The sequence below is a fragment of the Coffea arabica genome, chromosome 6e (genome assembly GCF_036785885.1).
Source record: "Coffea arabica cultivar ET-39 chromosome 6e, Coffea Arabica ET-39 HiFi, whole genome shotgun sequence".
Classification (NCBI taxonomy): Eukaryota; Viridiplantae; Streptophyta; class Magnoliopsida; order Gentianales; family Rubiaceae; genus Coffea; species Coffea arabica.
This window is the reverse complement of record NC_092321.1, coordinates 49,189,480-49,211,966: the sequence shown is the minus strand read 5'-3', so window position 1 is coordinate 49,211,966 and position 22,487 is coordinate 49,189,480. Positions and strand designations below refer to the sequence as shown.

General features: G+C 36.3%; 1 protein-coding gene and 1 long non-coding RNA gene across 4 annotated transcripts; one reads left to right on the top strand and one right to left on the bottom strand.

The window, feature by feature from the left end:
* Nucleotides 1–5,399: 5,399 nt before the first annotated feature.
* On the top strand, nt 5,400–5,915 carry LOC113696824 (uncharacterized). Its single transcript, XM_027216206.1, has one exon. It carries the CDS (start codon nt 5,400–5,402, stop codon nt 5,913–5,915), a length of 516 nt encoding a protein of 171 aa, XP_027072007.1.
* Nucleotides 5,916–7,924: 2,009 nt separating this feature from the next.
* LOC140009653 (uncharacterized) lies at nt 7,925–14,251 on the bottom strand. Of its 3 annotated transcripts, none has more exons than XR_011817126.1 (3): nt 13,707–14,251; nt 9,101–9,156; nt 7,925–8,478 (listed from the first exon to the last, which is right to left on the bottom strand). It is a non-coding gene; the product is annotated as an uncharacterized lncRNA (long non-coding RNA). The 3 variants fall into 3 exon arrangements; XR_011817127.1 differs by lacking the exon at nt 13,707–14,251 and adding an exon at nt 11,867–12,498; XR_011817125.1 differs by having other exon boundaries at nt 7,925–9,156.
* Nucleotides 14,252–22,487: the final 8,236 nt, after the last annotated feature.

Below are 22,487 nucleotides of genomic sequence, written 5' to 3'. Positions count from 1 at the left end.
GAACTATTTGATCTTCTCAATCTCCGATCGATGCAATTATGAACAACTGCAAGAATACTGCAGTGATTCATTCCTTCTTTCATCACCTCCTTACTAAGAATATTTCATTCGTCTGTCATAGCTAGCGCATTTTCAGTTAATAGCCATTTACTGTTAGTTCTTTTGGGTTGCAAGAAGAATGAGTTGAGCTTCCTTTTAATTTTCTTCTTTTTTCTGTTTGTTTGTTATCATTTGATTTCGTCTCGGTTTTCCAGATTTTCGCTTAGTTCTCAGATCTCTAAGCTATACTGTCTGGCTGGGGGACAGAGGCAAGGTGCGGTGGTTGACGGCGGTGCTTCCTTGAGCTGGACTGGGAAGACGCGTTCTGGTAGTTGAAGCAATATAGGCGGTGGGATTTGTGACTATGGAGCGTATTGAGGAGGTCTTACGAAAGTTTTCCTTATCGGAAAATGAACGGGAGGGAGTTTGCCTGGAGAACGAAGAGCTGGAAAAAGGTATAGAGGAGTGCAGATTGAGCTTGATTGGCAAAGTTTGGGGGAACAAGCAGGCTAACTTTACTGGTATGAAGAGCTTTGCCAATAACATGTGGCCTCAGGTAAGGAATTTAAAAGTTACTGAGATTAGAGCTAATATGTTTCAGTTTGGGTTTGAAAATAGGAAGGATATTGAGTTTGTGCTAATCAAAGGCCCATGGATATATGATGGTCAACCTTTAGTGTTGTTAGAGTGGAAGGAGGGATTGGAGGAGGAGGAGCTGGTGTTTAGTAAGACTACTGTATGGGTTCGGGTATGGAATATCCCCCTTCACTGGGCAAAGAATGAGGCAGGGAGGAAAATAGGTGGAATTTTTGAGGGGGTTAGAGAGGTTCTTATCCCTCAGGGAGGAGGAAAGGATGGTAGGCATTTAAAAATCCTAGTAGATCTAGATTTGAGAGAGCCCTTACCAAGAGGAGTTATGGTGAAAATTGTGGGGAGGACAAGATGAATCAAATTTAAATACGAGAAGTGTTCTGATTTCTGCTTCTGTTGTGGACTGATAGGACATTCTGAACGTCATTGTGCTAGGAAGAGAATGAACATGGACAAAGAGAATCAATATGGTAATTGGTTAAGGGCCAGCTTTCCTAGGAGTCCTAGGAGGAAAGCTAGGTATGAGAGGGAAGAGGAGAGATGTGAGAAGGAGGGGGAAAGAGAACCAAATCTGGATAGGGAGGGTAGTCTTCCTTACTTCCCTATGTTGACCTATACTAAAGAATTCCACAGGTTCTCTGGGAATCCTGGATCCCCAAATATCAAGGATGAGGGGCAGAATGTGGTCATGAAAAGGGGAACAGTGGGGGAGTTGTTAGAGCAGGAGGGGTTGGCAAAAGTGGGTGAGCATGGGGTAGGGAGGGAGGAGAGCAAGGGAGAGTGCTATGCACAGGAGGAAGTCAAGGAAGTTATTGAGGAAGATGGGGAAGAGGGGGGTCAGAAAAATGTAGTAACTGTGGAGGGGAAGGGCGGGGGGGAGGTAGGGGAGAAGGAGGCAATGTGGGTGGATGATGAAGATGCTGACAGGGTGGGAGAAGGTAGGGAGGGGAAGGGAAGGGGAGGAAGGGGGAAATATGCAGAAAATGGGTCAAAAGGGGTCAAGACCAGCACAGGGAACTACAAAGTCAGTAAGACATGGAAGAGGCTAGTGCAGGAGGTGAGTGGGAGGAAACCTCTGCAAGAGCTGGAAATAGGGAAAAGAAAGATAGATGTCAATAATGGGGGACAGTTGGTAGATCACAAGAAGGGTGAGGGTAAGAAAAAGGCGAGATTGATGGAGGTAGTTGAAGATAGTATTATGATTATTGAGGTGGTGGAGCCCTCCCTCAATGGGGCTCCCAAGTTCCAATGAGAGTTCTGGTGTGGAACTGTCGAGGTGCGGGAGCCCCTTGACAGTTCCCCAACTCAAGGAACTTGTGAGAGTCCATTCCCCTTCTTTGATTTTTCTGTCTGAAACAAAAAAGAAGAAGAGTTACATGAATAGTATTAAGCAGTGGGTGAAGTTTGATAATTTGTTTGTAGTAGATCCAGTAGGCTTGGTTGGGGGTTTGGCTGTAATGTGGAGGAATGATTTACAGGTGAAAACTATTCTGTTTACTAGTTTCACTATAGAACTGTTAGTGGCTGACCAGGAGGGAAAGGGAGATTGGTGGTGTGTATGTGCATATGCCAGTACGGATGATAAAGTGAGAGAACAACAATGGCAGGTAATAGAAAGAAGGAAATAGATTCGGGGAGATTGTTGGGTATTGATGAGAGACTTGAATGATATTACCTCCAATGGGGAGAAGTGGGGAGGTAGGATCAGGTCAGAAGCAAGTTTTGAGACGTTTAATAGGTTCATTACTAGGAATATGTTGATAGATGTTGGCTATGAGGGGGTTCCTTGGACCTGGTGCAACAACTAGGACAAGGAGGGAGAGGTAAAAGAAAGAATTGATAGTATTCTGGGAACAAGGCAATGGTGTGACAGTGTTGGAAAGGTGAAGTGCACTCATGTTGAAACTGAGGCTTCTGATCATTGTGCTCTGATTCTAGATACTACATCAGAAGAAAGGAAAAGGAGGAAGAGATTTATGTTTGATAGGAGGTGGCTCATGCAAGGGGATGTGGGGGAGGTGGTGAAGGAGGCTTGGGAGACTGATCAGCAGGGTTCTAGGCTTTTTAAGGTGCATTATAAAATTAAGCAAGTCAGAGTTAGCCTTCTGAGATGGAGTAGGAAGCTAAACATGAATTCAAAGCAACATATAGATCAGATTAAGAAAGAGATCAGGGAAGTGAGGGGAGTAGGAGTAGTGACAGTAGAGGTAAGATTGTGGGGCTTAAGAGGCAATTGGCAGAAGCATACAAGAGGGAAGAGATATTCTGGAGTCAAAAGGCCAGGGTCAAGTGGTTAACAGAGGGTGATAAGAATACAAGCTTCTTCCATGCAAGTGTAATGAGTAGGAAGAGGCAAAATAAGTTGAGGGTGTTACAGAAGAAAACTGGGGAGTGGTACAATACTGAGGGAGAGATATGTGAGGAGGTGGTGGATTATTTTCAGCACTTATTCGCATCTGATAATCCTACAGAGTTTGAGGAAATTTTGGAAGGAATCCCACTGTCTATAACTGCTGACATGAACAGAATGCTAACCAGACCAGTCTCAGAACAGGAAATCTACCAGGCAGTCAAATCCATGCACCCTAACAAGTCCCCAGGGCCAGATGGTATGTCTCATATTTTCTTTCAGAAATTTTGGCATGTGATCAGAGAGGATGTTATTTGTGCAATTCGTGGCTTTTTCCATTCTGGTCATATTCTTAAGTCTATCAATGAAACTCTGATTAGTTTTATTCCTAAAACAGACTGTCCCACTAAGATTACTGAGTATGGGCCCATCAGTTTATGTAATGTCCTTTATAAAGTCATCTCAAAAGTGCTTTCTAACAAACTCAAAACTGTTCTGGATTGTTGCATTAGCCCCTCCCAGTCTGCTTTTGTTCCTGGCAGGCAGATCTTAGATAATGTTCTTATTGCACATGAATGTATTCACTTCCTGAAAAACAAAAGAACTGGAAAAAATGGTTATATGGCTGTTAAGTTGGATATGTCTAAGGCTTATAATACGGTAGAGTGGGTTTTCTTGGCAAAGGTTATGCAGAAAATGGGCTTCTGTCCCAGATGGATCCAATGGATTCTTGAGTGTCTTTTTGGTGTCTCCTATTCTGTAAACATTAATGGGGAAAAGAAGGGGTTCTTTAAGCCATCTAGAGGGCTCAGGCAGGGAGACCCTTTATCTCCATATCTTTTTCTAATTTGTGCTGAAGGTTTTTCTGCTTTATTAAGGAAGGTCACTAGAAGGGGTACTCTATCTGGTATGAAAGTTGCTAATGGTGCTCCTAGTCTGTCGCATTTGTTCTTTGCAGATGATTCACTCATATTCTGTAGAGCCAAGGCTACTGATGCAATGCAGCTCATGAGGATTTTGGATATCTATGGGAAAGCTTCAGGACAGCTCATAAACAAGGAGAAGTCTTCAATATTTTTCAGCAAAAATGTAAAAGAAAGACAGAAGGATGAAGTGCTGAAGTTACTGGAAGGAATGCAGCAAGTGCAGCAGAGCAAATATTTAGGATTGCCCTTAGTCATTGGGAGATCTAAAAGACAAATATTTGACTTTGTTAGGCAGAGGACAGTCAACAGGCTGAAAGGATGGAAGGAAAAGCTTCTGAGTCAAGCTGGCAAGAAGGTTCTGCTTAAGTCAGTCATTTTAGCTCTCCATGCTTATGTATGTCATGTTGCAGATTACCAAAGGATTTAACTAGACTCATTTGCTTAGAAATGGCTAGGTTCTGGTGGGGACAAAGGGAGGATGAAAGGAAGATACACTGGATTGGGTGGAGTAGAATGACTGAAACTAAGTCAGAGGGGGGTCTTGGTTTTAGGGACCTGCAGGATTTTAACCTAGCATTACTAGGAAAGCAGCTATGGAGGATCCAGATGAGACCAAACTTGTTGATGAGCAGAATAATGAAAGCCAGATATTTTCCAGAGAAGTCTGTATGGGAGGTAAGGCAGAAGGGCAGTGACTCTTGGTGTTGGAAAAGCCTTTTGAGTGCCAGAGGGATATTGGAGGAAGGGATGCGAATAAGGGTGGGAGATGGTGATCAGATTAAGGTGTGGGAGGACAGATGGCTACCTGATACTGAGGATGGGAGGATAAGATCAAAGAGGAATCCAGAGAGTACAATTCAAAGGGTCAGTAAGCTGATTAAGGATGGAAAATGGGATCAAGAGCTGCTATTGCAGGAATTTGATGAACCGAACAGATTGAGCATAGCAAGGATCCCATTGAGTCTGGGCAAGAGATAAGATAAGGAATATTGGGCAAAGTCAAGTTCAGGTGGCTATACTGTAAAGTCTGGTTATAAATAAGTAAAGGAAATGAAAAGGGGGAACAGATGTTTTAAAGGGAATCTAGAGTCAACTAGCATTACGAGGTCGAAGTCTCAGAACTGGAACTTCCTCTGGGGTCTAAACATGAAGACCAAGTTAAAACACTTCATTTGGAAATGTTTGCAGGGGATTTTACCAACCAATGCAGTGATGAGGGAGAAATGTGAGAAAGGGGATCCTGTGTGTAGGTGCTGTGGAGAAAGTGTAGAGACATTGGAGCATATGCTTTTCATGTGCAGTAATGCTAGAGCAATTTGGAAAGCTGCTCCATTGAGTTGGGAGGGGTTGGAGGTGTTTAATAAGAGTTTTTGGCATTGGTGGGAAGAGCTTAGGGGGGCCATGGGTAGAGTAAATGGGAGATTTGGAAGGCCAGGAATGACAAGCAATTCAACAATAAATGCATTGATCCAAGGATAGTAGTAGATAAGGCAATGCTGGAGTGGAATGAGTATCAATTGGCCCAGGGTGCAGGGACAGTGGAAGAGGGTAATAGTGTAGGAAAGGTGGGGGCAACCAGAGGCTGGGAGAAACCACAAGATAATTGGATTAAGATCAATACGGATGCAGCCCTGAACATGAAGCGAGGTAAAGCTGGATGGGGCATTGTGGCAAGAGATAGGCATGGGAGGGTGATAAGATCCTGGGCATGTCCAACTACAAGCTGTGCAAATGCAAAAGTTGAGGAAGCCTTGGTGATCAAGGAGGCGATGGGGCTACCCAGGAGAGAGGGATGGAGGAAGGTGGAGTTTGAATCAGATTGTAAGTTGGTGGTAGACAAGATTAATGCGTATGAAGAAGATAGTACCATAGCTATTATACTGGCAGATATTTGGAGCCTGCGTACTAAATTTGATAAATGTTGTTTCTCCTTCACAAGAAGGTCAAACAACTCTATAAGTCATCAATTAGCAAAATTTGTTATAGATTTGATAGATATTGCTGAATGAAAGTGTGACTTCCCAACATGGCTGCTAGAGCTAGCTCAAGCAAACTTGAAGGAGGATAGACTCTGACTTTGTACTGTTTTATGATTAATATGATGTTGCCGTTTGGAAAAAAATGTTAATTATTTTTATGTTTCTTTTTCTCCTTTCTCATTTGTCGCTTATCGCGCCCTATTTTTTTTGAAATAAAAGAAATGGCATTTAAAAATGAGTATTTGATTTTAGAAAATAAACAAAATTGGCTAAAATGGGGCTTTTAAATAATGCGATGATTTGAGTCCAAAATATTAGTCTAAAAAGAGTTTTAAAAAAAAGAGAGTTGACACTTAGTATCGAATTTGGGTGTATCAAGTCATTCAAAATATATTTTAAATAAAAAATAATTAAAACCCTTTTAGACGACTCCAGATCTTTGAAAATAAGAGAAAAGAGTTCGAGAGTCACGGTTGAAGAAAGGGAAGATAAAAATTTGATCTAAGGCACCGTTTTAATCTAACCAAGGTTAGTTGCAAGATTTAGTCAAAAATTTTCTTAATCTAACCTACAAAATTTATCATATTTGGATGCTTCTATATGGATGCATATCCAGATCTAGGAAATATCGAGAGGGACGGGATGTCTGTTTAAAGTGTAATTGATACAAATCATATTAATTGTAAAGTCAAAAAATAATCCCTTGAAAAAGTCACGAATATGCAAAAAATGAAATTCAAAAAAAGAAATTATAATATATAGATATATATATATATATATATATATATATATATATATATATATATATATATATATATATATATATATATATATATATATATGATCTAGAAGAGGGAATGCAATATAATAGGTACGGGAGACTAAGATTCGTGATTCAATTTTCCTTTTTATAGAGGGATAATAGCGTGTTAACGGTAAAAAGTCATACTCGTCCATTTCCCATATTCGAAGACAAGCAAATGAACTAACTTACTTCTAATTTCCTAAAATGAGGTGCAATTTTAAATGATATAGTTCAAACATATAGAGGGTAAGGGAATAATAGCAGAGAAAATATCATGTAAATAAAAATAACCAAAAAATTAAAAAACTATGTGAGATGCAATAAATGTCACACCAAAGTATGAATCTAGCATATTTATGGCTTAAAAGGTTTAGTATTGGACTAGTCCATTTCTACAAGTTCTCACTAGTATTAGACTAGTGAGAAATCGAGGAGAAAAGCCACAACTAGCATTGGACTAGTGTGGTGATATCATATGCTTATTATAAATAAACAAAGCATATAGAGTATAATTAAAACAAATAAATACATAGAGCACATAGATCATATAGCACTTAGGCATAATATGTAGATGCGCAATCCTAGAAAAAGTAAGTAAACATGTAAGCACATAAACACACAAGCATGCAAGCAAATAAAACCTAACTATTACATTTGGAAACCCTATTTACAATCTAAAAGGGGAATTTTGGAAAAATAATAAACATATCTATTACATTTATCTAACTAAAACATTTCTTGGAAAAAAAATAAAAATAAAAACTATATATTACATCACCTATCTAAATACATTTTTTTGGACAAAAGGGTAAAACCTATGTATTACAATTTGACATTTAAATGCTCCCAAATAAACATAAAAAAATTAAATAAATGAAAGCTTATTATTTTAAAAGAAAATGTAAACATATACCAAATTCACCTTATTATTTTAAAGAAAATGTGAATAAACATAAAACAAACAAAATTTACAAATTAAATGCTTAAATGAAACACAATTAACAATTAAAGGAAAGAAGCAATTATAATTGAGAAACCAAAAACGAATAGGGACTAAATTGCAAAAATTAGAAAGTTTTTGTGGTCAAATTAGAATTCTATAAAGCTTAGGGACCAAAATACAATTAAATTAAGGATCTAAATGAAAGAAATCTAAAATTTTTGAGCCACAATAAAATTACTCAACAGATTAGGGGCTGAACTACAAAATTCGGTTTCTGACTTGGGCAAAACAAACGAAATTGGGCCATTTATTTAGTATATTGGGCCATCTACTCTAGCCCAAAATAAAGACACAAACTAATCCACAAAAAAAACAAACAAACTGTGACGACCCTACTTCCTCCTAAGGCGAACCAAAGGGTTGGCGGGCCGCCTGCCTAGCTCTCGCCAGGACTCACGCAAGCATTCTAACCCAAATCCCTTCGAAGAATAACCTAATCTATTACAAAACAATTTTCCCGAAGAAGACCGTCACTAAAATCACATTAACTTCAGAGATAGCGGTGTTTTAAAATAGCCAATCGAAGCTCTTAAACGTCCCACATGCTACAATCCAAGGTATAAAGTCGTACCAATCCGGATAGATAATTACATACATCACTAATACAAACTTACAAGCCAAACGCTCGAATTAGGGTTTACACATTTTCCAGCTTCAAGTGGTAATCCAAAATAAAAGTACATTATCCAAATTAACGCATTACAGCCCACAAAATAAGTCATAGCATTCAAATGCATTCCAAAAGGAAAACATGAGTAAGTTTCAAAGCTTTCAATTTCCAGCACCTGTTAAAGAAAACAAGTAAACGTGGGGTGAGCTAAAGCTCAGTGGTGCCCCAAAACATGCAATCACGTAAATCAAACAGCGCGTAATAACTTAGCCAAATTGAACAGTTAGGAAAGCGTATAACAGCACAAGGTAGGATACAGGGGCCCTCAGGAGCCATTTTCCTCGCTTGATCACCATGCATCGTAGTTGACCCTCCGTCAACTCTCACTACTTATAGTCCATGTAGATCCACTCATTTTAATCCTAACCCGTCACCGTACGTACCCCTGTCCCGGGCCCGAACACCGACTAAGGAAGCAGTATACTCGAGATATACCCTTAGAAAATTTGGGAGCAGTATACTTGAGTATACCCTCAGGAAATTGGTCGAGGGATTCACCCAGCGACATTTCCGTAGTTGGATTCAGAAGTCGAGGGATTCACCCAACGACGCAACTACATTTAGATTCACGGATTCATGAGAAAAGATGTTTCACGCAGGTCACCACTCGAACGGCTAGTGCGATAAAGTACACACTGCTCACTTCGATGGATCAAAAACTAGTTTTGCAAATTATCACATATTGAGTCAAGAAAGCACTTTAACCCGGTAAGCATGGAACAAGCAGGGGCACTCACCAAGAGTGAAGTTCAGATGTCAAGTTGGGAATCGAATTCCGCGTCCTCGCAATATCCTAAAATACCAAATTTTGAAACTATAAGTTTTCTATTCAAATTTTAAACTTATTCGTATAGGGAATTATCTAATATATTGCTAGTTTACTTTCTCAAGAAATTTCAAAAATCTACTTAGGTTGAAACTTGACAAAAGTAGTAAAAATGTTTCTTATAGTTTTCCTTGAGATACTTTTCCTTAGAAAAGGGTAACTAGTATTATTTTCTTGAAACAATTCGACCATCCACTTAGGATTGAAATTTTGTAAAAGTAGGAAATGTTTTATATGGCTTTCCTTAAAAATATTTTTCTTTATACAAGTGCGGCTAGTACTATTTTATTTAGAATAAATTTTCCTTGCCGAGGAAGTTTTCTGCTATTTTTAGTTAAAGTCACTAAAATCTTGTATTTGGAAATTTTCCTCTAGACAATTAGCCAGGGACAGTTTTAAGGAAAGAAAAGGAAATAGATCAAGACTTAGGGTTTTAAAACTAGTGAAATCATTTTCTAAAGGTAATAAGGCTAGTTTACGCTTAAAGGAGAAATATCGAGTTGGCAAGGTTTAGAAAATCCCTACACGAAATTTCTAACTTTAACATTCAGTGCTAAGTTTTATCGTACCATACTAGAGTGAAGATATATTTAAATAGCTTGCTTAAAAACTTCTCAAGTTCGCAGGACCAAAATGGATTCCTTACGATTCCGATTTACAAGCACATAATATTTCAGATTTGTCAATATAACCAACTCACATTTCAAATAGAAATCTCACTAGGGCTTCGTCAATCATTAGCCCTAGGTTTCAACAGATTCAATTCTGATCAAGAATAAAACGAATGACCAAGGTTTCGTCAATCATTAGCACTTGGTTTTGGCAAGCTCATATCACATCTTAACTAAAACAAAATGAAGGTAAGGCCTCCAAGAAATTCCAGCAATTAAAGTTCATCACTCTTTAATATTTATAAAATCATTCAAATGGCCAAGGGCTTCATCAATCATTAGCCCTTGACAACCATCAATCACTTCCAACCACAATTCAATCAGGAATTCAAATCACAAATAAGCTAAATGTTCGATCCAAGTCAAAATTCAGTTTCATGAAGAAACAGGACATTCAAGCAGGACAGCCTACTTTGAGGAGTCACGGACAGCAGTACACATGGAGGAAAAATATGAAATTTCTACAGAACAAAGGCCCATGATTCTAGTTTCAAATGCCACTGACGGCACCTTAAACGAATTTTCCTACACCAAGATATAAGCATTTTTCTGAGACTGGTCAGTAAAATCCGAAAATCTGAAATCTCATTTTTCACTTGTGAAAAACTCCTTTGTTAACACTAACTTGACATGCAGAGGATGGTTGTTAAGTTACAGAGTGTATTGTGCAATAATACGAAATTTTCAGCCCAAAACAACATTTTTAGAACTAAAATTCGTCACAAGAAATCTGGAAAATTCCTTTACTATCTCTATCAACTTGCTTGAGAAGTTTCTAGGTCTACACTTCAACATTTTTGATCAATTCAAACCACCATTCAAATGTTTCACATCAACATATCTTATAGAACTTTAAAACTACATATTCCAGGCATTTCCAACCATTATGCTTCAAAGAAAAATTTCAAAACCAAGCTGAGATTCCAACTCAACCTTCGGCTATCACAAAAGAAATTCTAGCCTTTATATATCAACATTTTTTGTTCAATCTTTCAATATATCCAATACTTCATTGCTAAACAACTTAAAATTTACATCTCTTATGTATTACTAAACCACTATATTCCAAGGGAAAAATAAAATAAATTTCCAGAAACCAATTAAAATTTCCAAAGACAACCTGAAAATTCTGGTTCATACCCCTTGGCTATCAATACTTTTCCAGCACTTAGGGTTTTATAAATCCAACTTTTCCTTGGCTAAAACATGGTTTTAGATTCTCAAATTCGTCATGTGAACCTTTGGCTAGCTAATTAACATTTCTGGTTCAAAATCGAATTCGAATAACAGCTTCAAACATCCCAAAAATCCAGAAATCTGTCCAGCTAGTCACGGATGAACATGTATGAAGAAACTTTCTGTTTTCATTTTATTTTCTTGGTTAAAACATAGTATTACTTACTCAAATTTGACCTGTAAACACTTAGTTAACGGCTTAACATTTCCAGTACCGAATCAAGTTCGAATAACAGCCATCAACATCTACTTTTCTAAAAATTATTCCAGCTTGGCTCGGATGAACATGCATGTGGCAGGTTGCATTTTGATTTTATTTTTCTGGATTAAACTAATTAATTAACTACATGCAGAGCCTAATTAACTTGTTATGAACTATCTAATCACCACAATAAGCTCGGCTTACACCAATTAGACCAGATTAAGGCTGCATTATCCAATTAACACTCGTCAAAAAGTTTTCTTTCTTATAATCAGAATCTTCTTTTCCAAAATCATCATCCGATGGTTTTAACTCAACATGCAAAGCTTTAAACAATTTAATTGGTTAGTGATTAGTTATTTAATCAACCATGCAAGATCAGATTTTCGAAAATTATTAACTTAAGATCAACATTTCATAATCAACTCTCGGAAATCCCAAAGGTGCGCACAACAGAATTTTTTTTTCTTTTTCTTCTCTAAGTCATCATCCAGTACATAAATTCAACATGCATGCTACTAATCACTATCATCTACCATTAATTAGCTTAACTTGGCACAGAAATTACCTCAGAAACAACTTAGCTCACACACGAAAATCTAGAAATTTTCTTTCCTTCCTCTAGGCTTCAAGCGCAGGTTTGTTGGTCCTGGTTCCTGAGTTGCGGCTGGAGTGGTGTTGTGGTGGGGTTGATTTCGGTTGGTTGGATGTGAAGGGTGCAGAACTGGAAGTGCAGAATGGTGGGACTTGCTCACGGTTTTCTCCCTCAGCTTGCGGCCCGAAGCAGAAAATTTTGCAGCTCGCGGATTGCAGCTCTCACGGTTCCACTTTGCTGCTCACAAGGTAAGTCTCTCTCTCCCTCTTTGTTCTTGGTCCGGAGCTAAGTAGAATGGTGGAGTGTGGTTTGGAATATGAAATGAAGAGGAAGAGGGATGGTGCAGCTGTTTTGAGTAGGAGATTGCGTGTTGAGATGGTTAAAATTTCTATTGGTCGGATGTGCGGTGCTTGTAATGCTGTCAGAGGGATTGTTTGGTTTTGCATGGAAATGTTGTGGTTGTATGGGCATTTTAGTCTTTTCACTTTTCTTCCTAACCTCTACTTAATTCCTCAATTCTAACTTAATTCCAAAAATTATCCCCAAGTGTGATTTGAACGCCTAATTATACACTAGTCATGCAAGACTTTAATTATCGTAATTTCATGCCTTGAGTATGTTTCGCATACTTGTATCATATTTATCTAAAATTCATTGATTTTGTCTTACCGTGAAAAACTTCCTTTAAACCTATAACGCTAGCAGCTAATTGAAAATAGTCATTGAGTTTCAAGTAATTTATTTTTAAAGTAATAAGATTAATCGGCTCAAGTATCATTAATTTTGCATAAAGGAATTTAAGTATTCTAACATTTTATGTTAAGGCGAAAAATTTAATCTAACTCTAAAGATATTACTTTAGTTTAGCAAAACCAAGAAATTTCATAAATTAGAAAAATTGTATTATTTTTCACATAAACCTGTTTTTACGTACTTAATTGCAAACAAGTAAAAGTAATGCTAGAAATTATTAAGGAATAAAAGAAATGCAAATGAAATATGCTCTGGCTTATATATATTTTCAGGGTTCTCACACAAACCCAAAGAAATTTAAACAAACTTAAATGTTAAAAAAACATTGGGCCTAGCTCTAAAGTCCAGACAAAACCCAAAGCTAAAAAACAATACCAGCCCACTCTTAAACCCAATTACAATTAAATAAAAGCCCAATCCTTTATTTTCTCTTTCTCTTTTTTTTTTCCTTTCTTTTCTTTTTCTTTTTTCTTCTTTCTTTTCTTCTTCTTCCCTCTCTTTCTTCTTCTCTGGCAGATTGAAGCTCTAGCAACCGGCGGCCACGACAAACGCCCACGGCAAACGCTTGAGGCATCTCCGCTGCCGGATTGCTGATTGCTAATCGCTAGCGAATTCTCCGGTTACAAAAATTTACCAAAATACACTCCTCTACTCGATTTTTCGCATAGAATTCATTTCCGACCTTATTTTTTACAAAAAAAAAAAAAAATACTGAAAAGTGTTCAAAAGAGCAAATTATAGCCGATTTTTGTTTTTTTTTTAAAATCAATCAAATCTTTACCAAAAATTATAAAATCTATATCAAAACACCCCTTGTAATTTCTACAATACAACTATGACATTAAATTAACAAAAAAAAACCCAATCTAATTTGTTTCTGATTTTGGCATTTTTTTCAAACACTTTATATGCATATACAAAGCCCATTTCTCTTCCCTTAATCTCATTCATGGCTTATCCCAAAACTTCAGCAACACAATAACAACAACAAAACCAGCAAAAGCAAGAGAAATTAAACACCATACATGGATTTAATATGATAAAAAAACTAGAAAATTACCTCAATAAATGTAGTAGCCTTTAACCGTTTGTTGCTTGCATTCTTTTTGTGCTTAACTTGAGGGAGCCGAGAGAGATGAGAGAGACTTAGAGTTGTTATTAGTTTTGTGATGGTGTGTGTTGTTATTGTTGTTGTGAAATTGAGAAGGGGAGAGGGAAAGGGAAGCCGAGAGTTAGAGGGAGATGTTAAGGGGTTGGGTATGTAGTGTGTGTTGTGAATTTTTGGAGGACAATTTTCTTGAGAAAGAGAGGGAGAGAGCCGAAAGATGTGAGGGGTTGAGGGGAAAGTTGGAGAGATTGTTAGTGTTGTGTCTTGAGGGAGTGAATTGGGGGAGAGAGAGCTGAGAGTTCTCTGGGAGGAATTGTCTTGAGAGCAAAAAAAAAAAATGACCAGCCTAGTGGGAGAATTGGTTGTTGAGAGTTTATGGGACCAAAAAATTCTAAAATCTAGAATTGATGGTTAGGATAAAACAGGATTATGTGTCCCATTTCCCTCCCTTTGATCCATTTTTGGTAGGTATTAAAGCATAGAATTTGGATGATGAGTTGTCCTTGTACTATCCAAAACTTGGAGAGAAAGAAAAGGAGGAAAAATCCATCCAAAAAATCTGTTCCAAATTTCTACCTATTCTGTATTATTGCTAGTTCGTTGCATGAAGAAGGAGAAATCGCGCGCCTGCACTGCACGCGTGCGTGAAACCACAATTTTTTTTCGCACAAACCTACAAAACAAAAATGAAAATAATCATTCAAGTAATTTAAGTGAAAAATAGCACACTTGAAATTTAAAAAAAATTTGGTGTCTACATCCCTCTTCTTTTAAAAGAAAAAAATCTTCTTTTTCTCATGTGAAAATTACTTTCTTCTATATTATTTTTAAAAATTCGAAAACCTAGAATTGATGATTAGGATAAAGCAGGATTATGTGTCCCATTTCTCTCCCTTTGATCCATTTTTGGTAGGTATTAAAGCATAGAATTTGGATGATGAGTTGTCCTTGTACTATTCAAAACTTGGAGAGAGAGAAAAGGAGGAAAAGTGTATGGTAGTTATGCTATGACAAAGTGTATGTTAGTTATGAGATAGAATATTGTATAAAGTATTTAAATTACTTTATCTAGAGTTTAGAATTAAATTAATTTGTAACAAAAGTACAAAGAAGTAGATCATAATGACATAATAATGTATAATTGACTACACATAATAAAAAAATAAATAAAAGTACTAGTTACTTTGTTTATTTGGTATATACTTCTACATATTAGATAATTTAAAAGTTCTACTTTGTTAATATCTATTTAAATAGATAAATTGCTAGTTATATACACTTTTGATTACATAATATCTTCTCTTGCTACATAGTTTGTGTCGCGCCCCATTTTTGCAATGGAAATAAGATGGAGTGTTTGCAAAAGATGTGATTTTATTTAAAAATAAGTGAAAAAGGACCTAGAGTGGGACTTTAAAGAATGTGACAGTTTGGATCCAAAATTTAGTCTAAAAGGGTTTTTAAGAAAAAAGAGGAGTCGCCACTTGGTATTGAGTTTTGGTGTACCAAGTCACCCAAAAATATTTTTTGACAAAAATAAAATAAAATAAAACCCTTTTCGACAACTCCAGGTTTTTGAAAAACAAGAGAAAATGGGTTTGGAAGTCACGATTGATGAAAGGGAAGGCAAAGGTTCGATTAACTCAAACCTAAGGCACCCTTTCAACCTAGTCTAAGATAGTTGCGAGATTTAGTCAAAATTTTCCTAATATAACCCTTAAATTTATCATATTTGAATGTTTCCTATATGAATGCAAATCTAAATTTATAAAAATATCGAAAGAGACAAAATATCCATTCAAGGGTTTAATTGATACTAATCGCATTGATTGCGAAGGCCAAAATAATTCCTTGAATGAGTCACGAGCATGCATGAAAAGAAAACAAAAGAAAGAAAAAAAAGAAACTTAAATTATATATCTAGATACAAGTGGCCAAAGAATAGGAATGCAACATAATGGGTACGGGTGGCAAAACTCGTGACATAATTTTCTTATACTGGGATCGATTGGGTATTTAAACTAAAGAGTTATAAATACCCATATCCATGTTCAAAGAATAATTCTCCTAATATGAACAAGCAAACGAACTAACTTATTCTATAATTTCTTAAATGAAATGCAATTCTAAATGATATGATTAATACATATAGAGGATAGGGGATAATATAATAGGGAATATCATGCAAATGAGAAAAGATCCTAAAAATGAAAATATGCATGAAAATGTAATGAATATCACACAAAGATGAATCTAACGCAAGACGGCCTAAAGGGTCTAGTATTAGACTAGCCCATTTTTAAAAATCCTTACTAGCGTTGGACTAGCAAGTAAGTGGAGGGAGAAGCCACAACTAGCGTTGGACTAGTGTGGTGACGTCATGCATTAATAATTCATAGTAAAACAAATAAAACATAAATTAAAACAAATAAACACATAAGAGCACGTAGCACATAACACGTAAACATAATATCTAGATACAAAAATCCTAAGAAAAGCGGATAACACACATAGCACATGTGAGAACCTTGAAAATATATATATATAAATATATATATACTTGTTGCATTTGCATTTTAGACTTTTAATAAATGTTATTATTAGCTGATCTTAAATAAGTAGGTAAAAATAATTTTTAGGTTACAAATAGTTTAATTGTGCAGAATATTGAATTATTTGATTTTTGCCAAGTTAACTTAATATTTCTTGAGGTAGAGTATTTTACTGTTTTAATATTAATTCTTTGAATTCTGATAGCTAATTTTAAGTGTTTATAATTGTTAAGTATCAACGGGAACTTAGAATTAAGACGAAATTGTTTTAGGTCAAAACCCTTATAACTGCATTTAGGACGTTAAAATCTCGATAATTGAATTTTTGCGAGATTAGTATACCAATAGGCTATCAAATTTCATTTGGGGTAAAATTTTGGAAGTAGTTTACGAATGAGGACTTAAGTGGAAGGTCGGACAAGATGTTAAAAGACCAAATTAGTCTTCCTCCATCTCAAAATTACCATGCAGCCAGCTAGTAGTCTGAGCAAAGGAAAAGAGAACCGAGTGAAGCAAAGCTGTGGAGTGTCTGACTAGCAACAAAATTGAGAGGAGAACTCAGAGTTTGTTCCCCACCAAATGAGAGGAAGTGAGTGACCAGCATAGGAGTTATCGACCGAGGGAGAATAATAGGAAGTTACAACGTGAGAGAGCTTTACATTTCTACTCTGGACAGCAGCAACCGAGAGAGAGAAACTGAGAGCTTCACCATTTCTTTCTCCTTCCACTACTCTAAATCGAGTGCTAAGGGGGTGATTGAAGGAGGAAACGTTGCTAGTGCATCCCTGACCAGTTATCACCGAGAGGAAGGAAGGAAGTAGTTGCAGTTTGAGGAACCGGAAGCTAAGCATAGGAACAGTCTGCTTTTGCTGAGCTTTAAGGGAAAACAGGTAGAGAAATTCTGTAATCATCTTTTATTTACTAGATATCAGAGAGTAGATTGAATGCATGTTAGTCTTAGCGAGGGAATAACGAGTTTTAACGGAAGGAAAAATCTGTTAATGAAGAAAAATAGAAGCTGGACCGAAGTTGGAAACCGAGAGCTTGCAGGCTGAGCTGCAGCCTGTTGTTATTTAAAAAAAAATGGAAACTAATGGTAGATTTTGCATGTGATACGTGGGTCTTTGATGTTTGGGAGGTTTAGTTGAAGAAAATCTGGGGAAAAGTTGGATTTTGGATGGAAACCAAGGGAAGTTTTCTACTGCAAAATTTTCCAGCTTACCCGAGAAAGAGAATGACAGATTCTTAACTGTCTTCATGATTTTTTGGTCTTGAATTCCTATGTTAAACTGTAATATATATTATATATTAGCTTGGTTTGAACATGCATGAAAGATTTGAACATGAACTGAAGAGTTTGTTGGAGAAAAATTGGGTTAAGTTGATTGCTGCTAAAAATTCTGAAGTTATGCCGAGAGAGGGAGATTAGGAGTTGAACCAGTGTTGCTTCTGATTTCCTTGGCTGTAATCTTGTGCTCCTGCTGATGGTACTCTGTAGTTTGATAATCAACTTTGGCATGTGGAATTAAATGAAGAAAGCTGATGCAATCTGTTAGAGAGAGAGAGAGAGATAGCCGAGAGGAAGAGAATGAACGTAGGACCAGTTTTTCTTTCAAATTTCAATTCTGTGAACTTCCACATATAATATTCGTTGATACTCTGTAGTTTAATCAATTGGAAAATGAAGTTATTGGATGAAAACTTGAAGTTTTGTTGCTGAATTTAGGTAGATAGGTCATATGGCAATGAGTTAAAACTTATTTGATATTTTAGAAACTCTTAAGTAAATTGTTATAGCCGCATTCATGAAGTGACTTCTAATCGCTTAAAATTGGCTTTCTTAGTAATTCAAAAACTATAAATTGTGAGAGGTGAAAGTTGTGGATTAAGTTAATTTACAAATAACTTAAAGTTTAGTTGAAAAAGGGAGTGGAGTTTCTATAAGCCATAATTAATATTGGATTGAGAAAGTATATTGGACTGAATGAGTATACAAGTTAAACTTGAAGATAGGTATGTTTCATGGTTTGAAAATGATAAAGTTAATAAGTTTTGAAAATAAAAAGGAAAAATTAATATTAAGAATGTTAAATTTATATATTAAGGTCAAATTTGATTTTGATAGTTTAATTAATAAAGTAAGAAATGATTGTTTGATGCCAAGAGCTAATGATTGATGAAACTCTTGGCCATTTGAGTAATCTTTACAAGAGTTAAATTTTTGGTGGAATTGTTTAAGTGATTTGGCCGAAATGCACTTGGAAAGCCATGACTTGTGGTTTGGAATTGTTTTGACGCCTTAGACTTCCTTTGTTTAATTTTGATTAGAATTGAACTTGCTGCGACCTAGGGCTAATGATTGACGAAACCCTAGTGAAATTGATGTTGGAATTGTGATTTTTGCTATATTGGCAAATTGGAATATAATGTGCAAATGAATATGAATCGTGAAATCCGTTTTGGTTCTTTGAATTCGGGTACTTTTAAACCAAGCTTTGTTGAAATATTTTGTCCTAGTATCAAGCTATAGAAATTGAGTGTAGTACGATAATGCTAAAATTCAGGTGTCGAGACTTTTTAAAACCTTGCTAACTAGTTAATTATTTCCTTCGCTTAAACTAGCTTTATTACTTTTAGGAATTAATTGCATTAACTTTCAAACTCTAAATTTTTCTTAAAATTGTCCCTGACTAGTTGTTTTAGAGGAAAACTGTCAAAAACACGAGATTTCAATAACTTTAAATGAAAAGGTTTATAAAACTTGTTCAGCAAGAAAACTTATTTGAAGTAGATTAGTTCTAGTTGGACCTCTAGAAAGAAATGTATCTTTAAAGAAACCATACGAAATATTTTATCACTTTTACTAGTTTTAATTTTAAGAGAATTGTTGATTTATTTCGAGGAAATAAACTAGTTATATATCAGATAATCTTTTATATATAAATCAAGAACTTGTATAGTAACATTTATAGATTTAAAACTTGGCCTTTTAGGGTTTAGCGAGGACGTGGATTTCGATTTCCAGCTTGACTTTTGAGCTTCACTTTTGGTGAGTGTCCTTGCTTGTTCTATGTTTTATCTTGTTAAAGTGCTCTCTTGACTGTTATGTGATAATTGGAATGTAGTTTTTCTAATCCATCGAAAAGGGCAGTGTATACTTTATCGCACTAGCCTTTCGAGTGGTGAATTACTTGAAATATTTTCTCGAATACCTTGCTTGCACTAGTTAAGTACTGAGTGGGGGAATGTACCACACCTGAGGGTGGGAGGGCCTCTTATCCTAACTCAAGTACCAAAATCTTGCAATTGTTGACTAGAGCGTGGACTCGTCAACTCAACTACCAGGCAGGGGAATGTACCACACCTTAGGGTGGGAGGGCCTCTTATCCTGACTTGATAACCACTTGTGTGACGTCGTTGGGTGAATCCCTCGACTAGGCTATAAAAGGTATACTCGAGTAATACCAAACTCTCTCGTGTGAAGGACGGGCCCGGTGGGAGTAAGTTGGTTGGAGCGTGTTAAAAAAAAAAAAGAATCTACATGGATTTTAGATAGTGAGAGTTGACGGAGGGTCAACTGCGATTAATTTTGATCAAGTTCGTGGAAAATGGCTCCTGAGAGCCCTGTATCCTACTCTGTGCTGTTAAACGCTTTCCTACTTGTTGAATTTAAGCTTGGGGTTTTTATTTGCTATTTGTTTTATATGATTGCATGTTTGGGGCACCACTGAGCTTTAACTCACCTCACGTTATTTGTTTTCCTGAACAGGTTTTGGCATTCGAGAGACTTGAAGTCTGCCTTTAGTTTTTGTGAATGTTGTTTTGAATCGGACTATGTATCTTTTGTCTTGAGTTGCCACTTGAAGCTGGAAAAGTGCAAACCCTAAGTTTTGTTTTGATTTGTATGAATGTATTTGAATTTTATGATTTCACTTTGTGGTTTGAAATATATAAATATAGTTGTGTGTTAATCTGGTTGGAGGTGTACTTATGAGTGAACGTTCAGACGTCCAATGGCAATGTTATCTCTGAAGTTAATGTGTCCATGGTATTCTGGTCGTTCAAAGGTTTGGCTTGTTCGGGTGACGAACTTTGTTTTGGTTTAAGTTATTCGTCGGAGGGCTTTAGTCGGTTTCCTTGCGTGAGTCCTAGCGAGAGTTAGGCAGGTGACCCGCCAATCCTCTGGTTCACCTTAGGGAGAAGTAAGGCCGCCACAGCACATAAACGCGCAAACCCTATCTATTACAACGAGGAGTCTAACTACAATCTAAAATAGGGAAATATAATTTAACAAATCTAGTTATCCTATCTATTACATTTTTGAGGTATTTAAATGCCTCTCAAATAATTATAAAAATTAACAAAACAAATATAAGAAAATTTGAATGAACATTTAAATCAAACAAATAAAGCATACAAAAATACATAAACACATAGGAACACGTAGGAGCACATAAAAGCATGTAATTGATATTTAAATAATAATAGGGGTACCTCCCTTTTGAAGTGGTGACTAAATGGAAGTCAAATTGCCCTATTTATACTCAAAATGAACAAAGGAATCATGGCACCAATTTAATTGAAAATAATAATAATAATGATAAAATACTAAATTCACATTAATATATCAAATTTAAAGCAACTTAAGAACATCTAAAAATTACAAGTTAAATATATTCAAAAGTAACATAATTAGCTATTAAAGAAAAGAAACAATCATAATAAAGAGAGTCAAAATTCACTAGGGACGAAATTGCAAAAATGAAAAAACTTTTGAGGTCAAAAATATAATTGTTCAAAGTATAGGGGGTCAAAATTAAATAAAAGATAAAATTCAGGGACCAAAATACAATTAATTTAAGGACCTAAGTGAAACAAATTTAAGATGTTCTGGGCCAAAGTAAAACTATTCCAAAGATCAGGGGTAAAAGTGCAAATTTCGGTTTCTGATTTGAGCAAGAAAAAGGCCATCGGGCCATCATTTATTTCTTTGGGCCGAACATTACCCAAGCCCAGCCGAAAATCCAAGACTAAACACACAGGCCAGCCCGTCTTTTATAACTCAAACCCAACCAAAATAAAGCATGGGTCTGATCTTCTAGCCCAACCGCAAATAAGAAACAAGCCCACCAAAAAAAAAATTAAAACTTAGCCCAACTCACTTTCCTTTTTCCTTTTTTTTTTCTTTTCTTTCCTTTCTTTTCTTTCTTCCCCATTCGTTTCTTCTTCCCCATTCGTTTCTTCTTCTCCTCTGGTCATCCGAAGCTCACTTCAGTTGACGGCCATGGCGCCACCGGCGGTCGCCGGCGACCTCCCCGGTCACCGAATTTCACCAATATACACCTTCCACTCAAATTTTCGCGTAGATTCCATTTTCGGAGTTAGTTTTTACAAAAAAACGACCCGAAAGTATCCAAAAAGCAAAATACTGACCAATTTTACTTATTTTTAAACCCTCAAATCTTTACCAAAAAACAAAAAATTTATACTACAACACTCCTTGCAACTTCAACAATACAACTATGATCTTAGTTAACAAGAAAACAACAACAAAAGACGACATTAAGGCAAAACAGTCCCTAAAATTCCTTTTTTTCATTTTGGCACTTTTTCAAACAATTAACATGCATTCACAAGAAATATTTCCTTTTTCCCTAATCTAGCTCAAGCTATTTCCCAAATTTTCATCAATACAACACCAACAAAAACCAGCAAAATAAAGCAACAAAAAAAGTAACCACACATACATTCAATCTAGTTAATTAAAAAAGAAAAGCTGGAAAAAAGGAAGAGAAACACCTCAATGAAGAGTTTGGTCCCTTTGCCAAAGTTTTTGATGAAATTGCCAAGCTCCAATCCAACCGGTTGCTGCCTTGTTGTGTGCAAAATGTGTTGGAAAAATATTGGGAGAGAGGAGAGCCGAGAGGGAGAGAGGAGTTTTTCTTTTTTTTTTGGTTAAGGGACAAGAGAGAGAGCCGAGAGAGTTTTTTTTTTTTTTTTTTTCTTGTTGTGGCTTTGTCTTGTTGAGTTTAGAGAGCCGAGAGAGTGAGAGTTCAACCCAAATAGGTGGAGTGCTTTTCTTCTTCTTGTTCTGTGAGGGAGAGAGCCGAGAGATGTGTATGGGAGAAAAGGTGGGGAATTGGTTTTTTTTCTTGTCAAAAAATGATGGTCTTCCCACCTA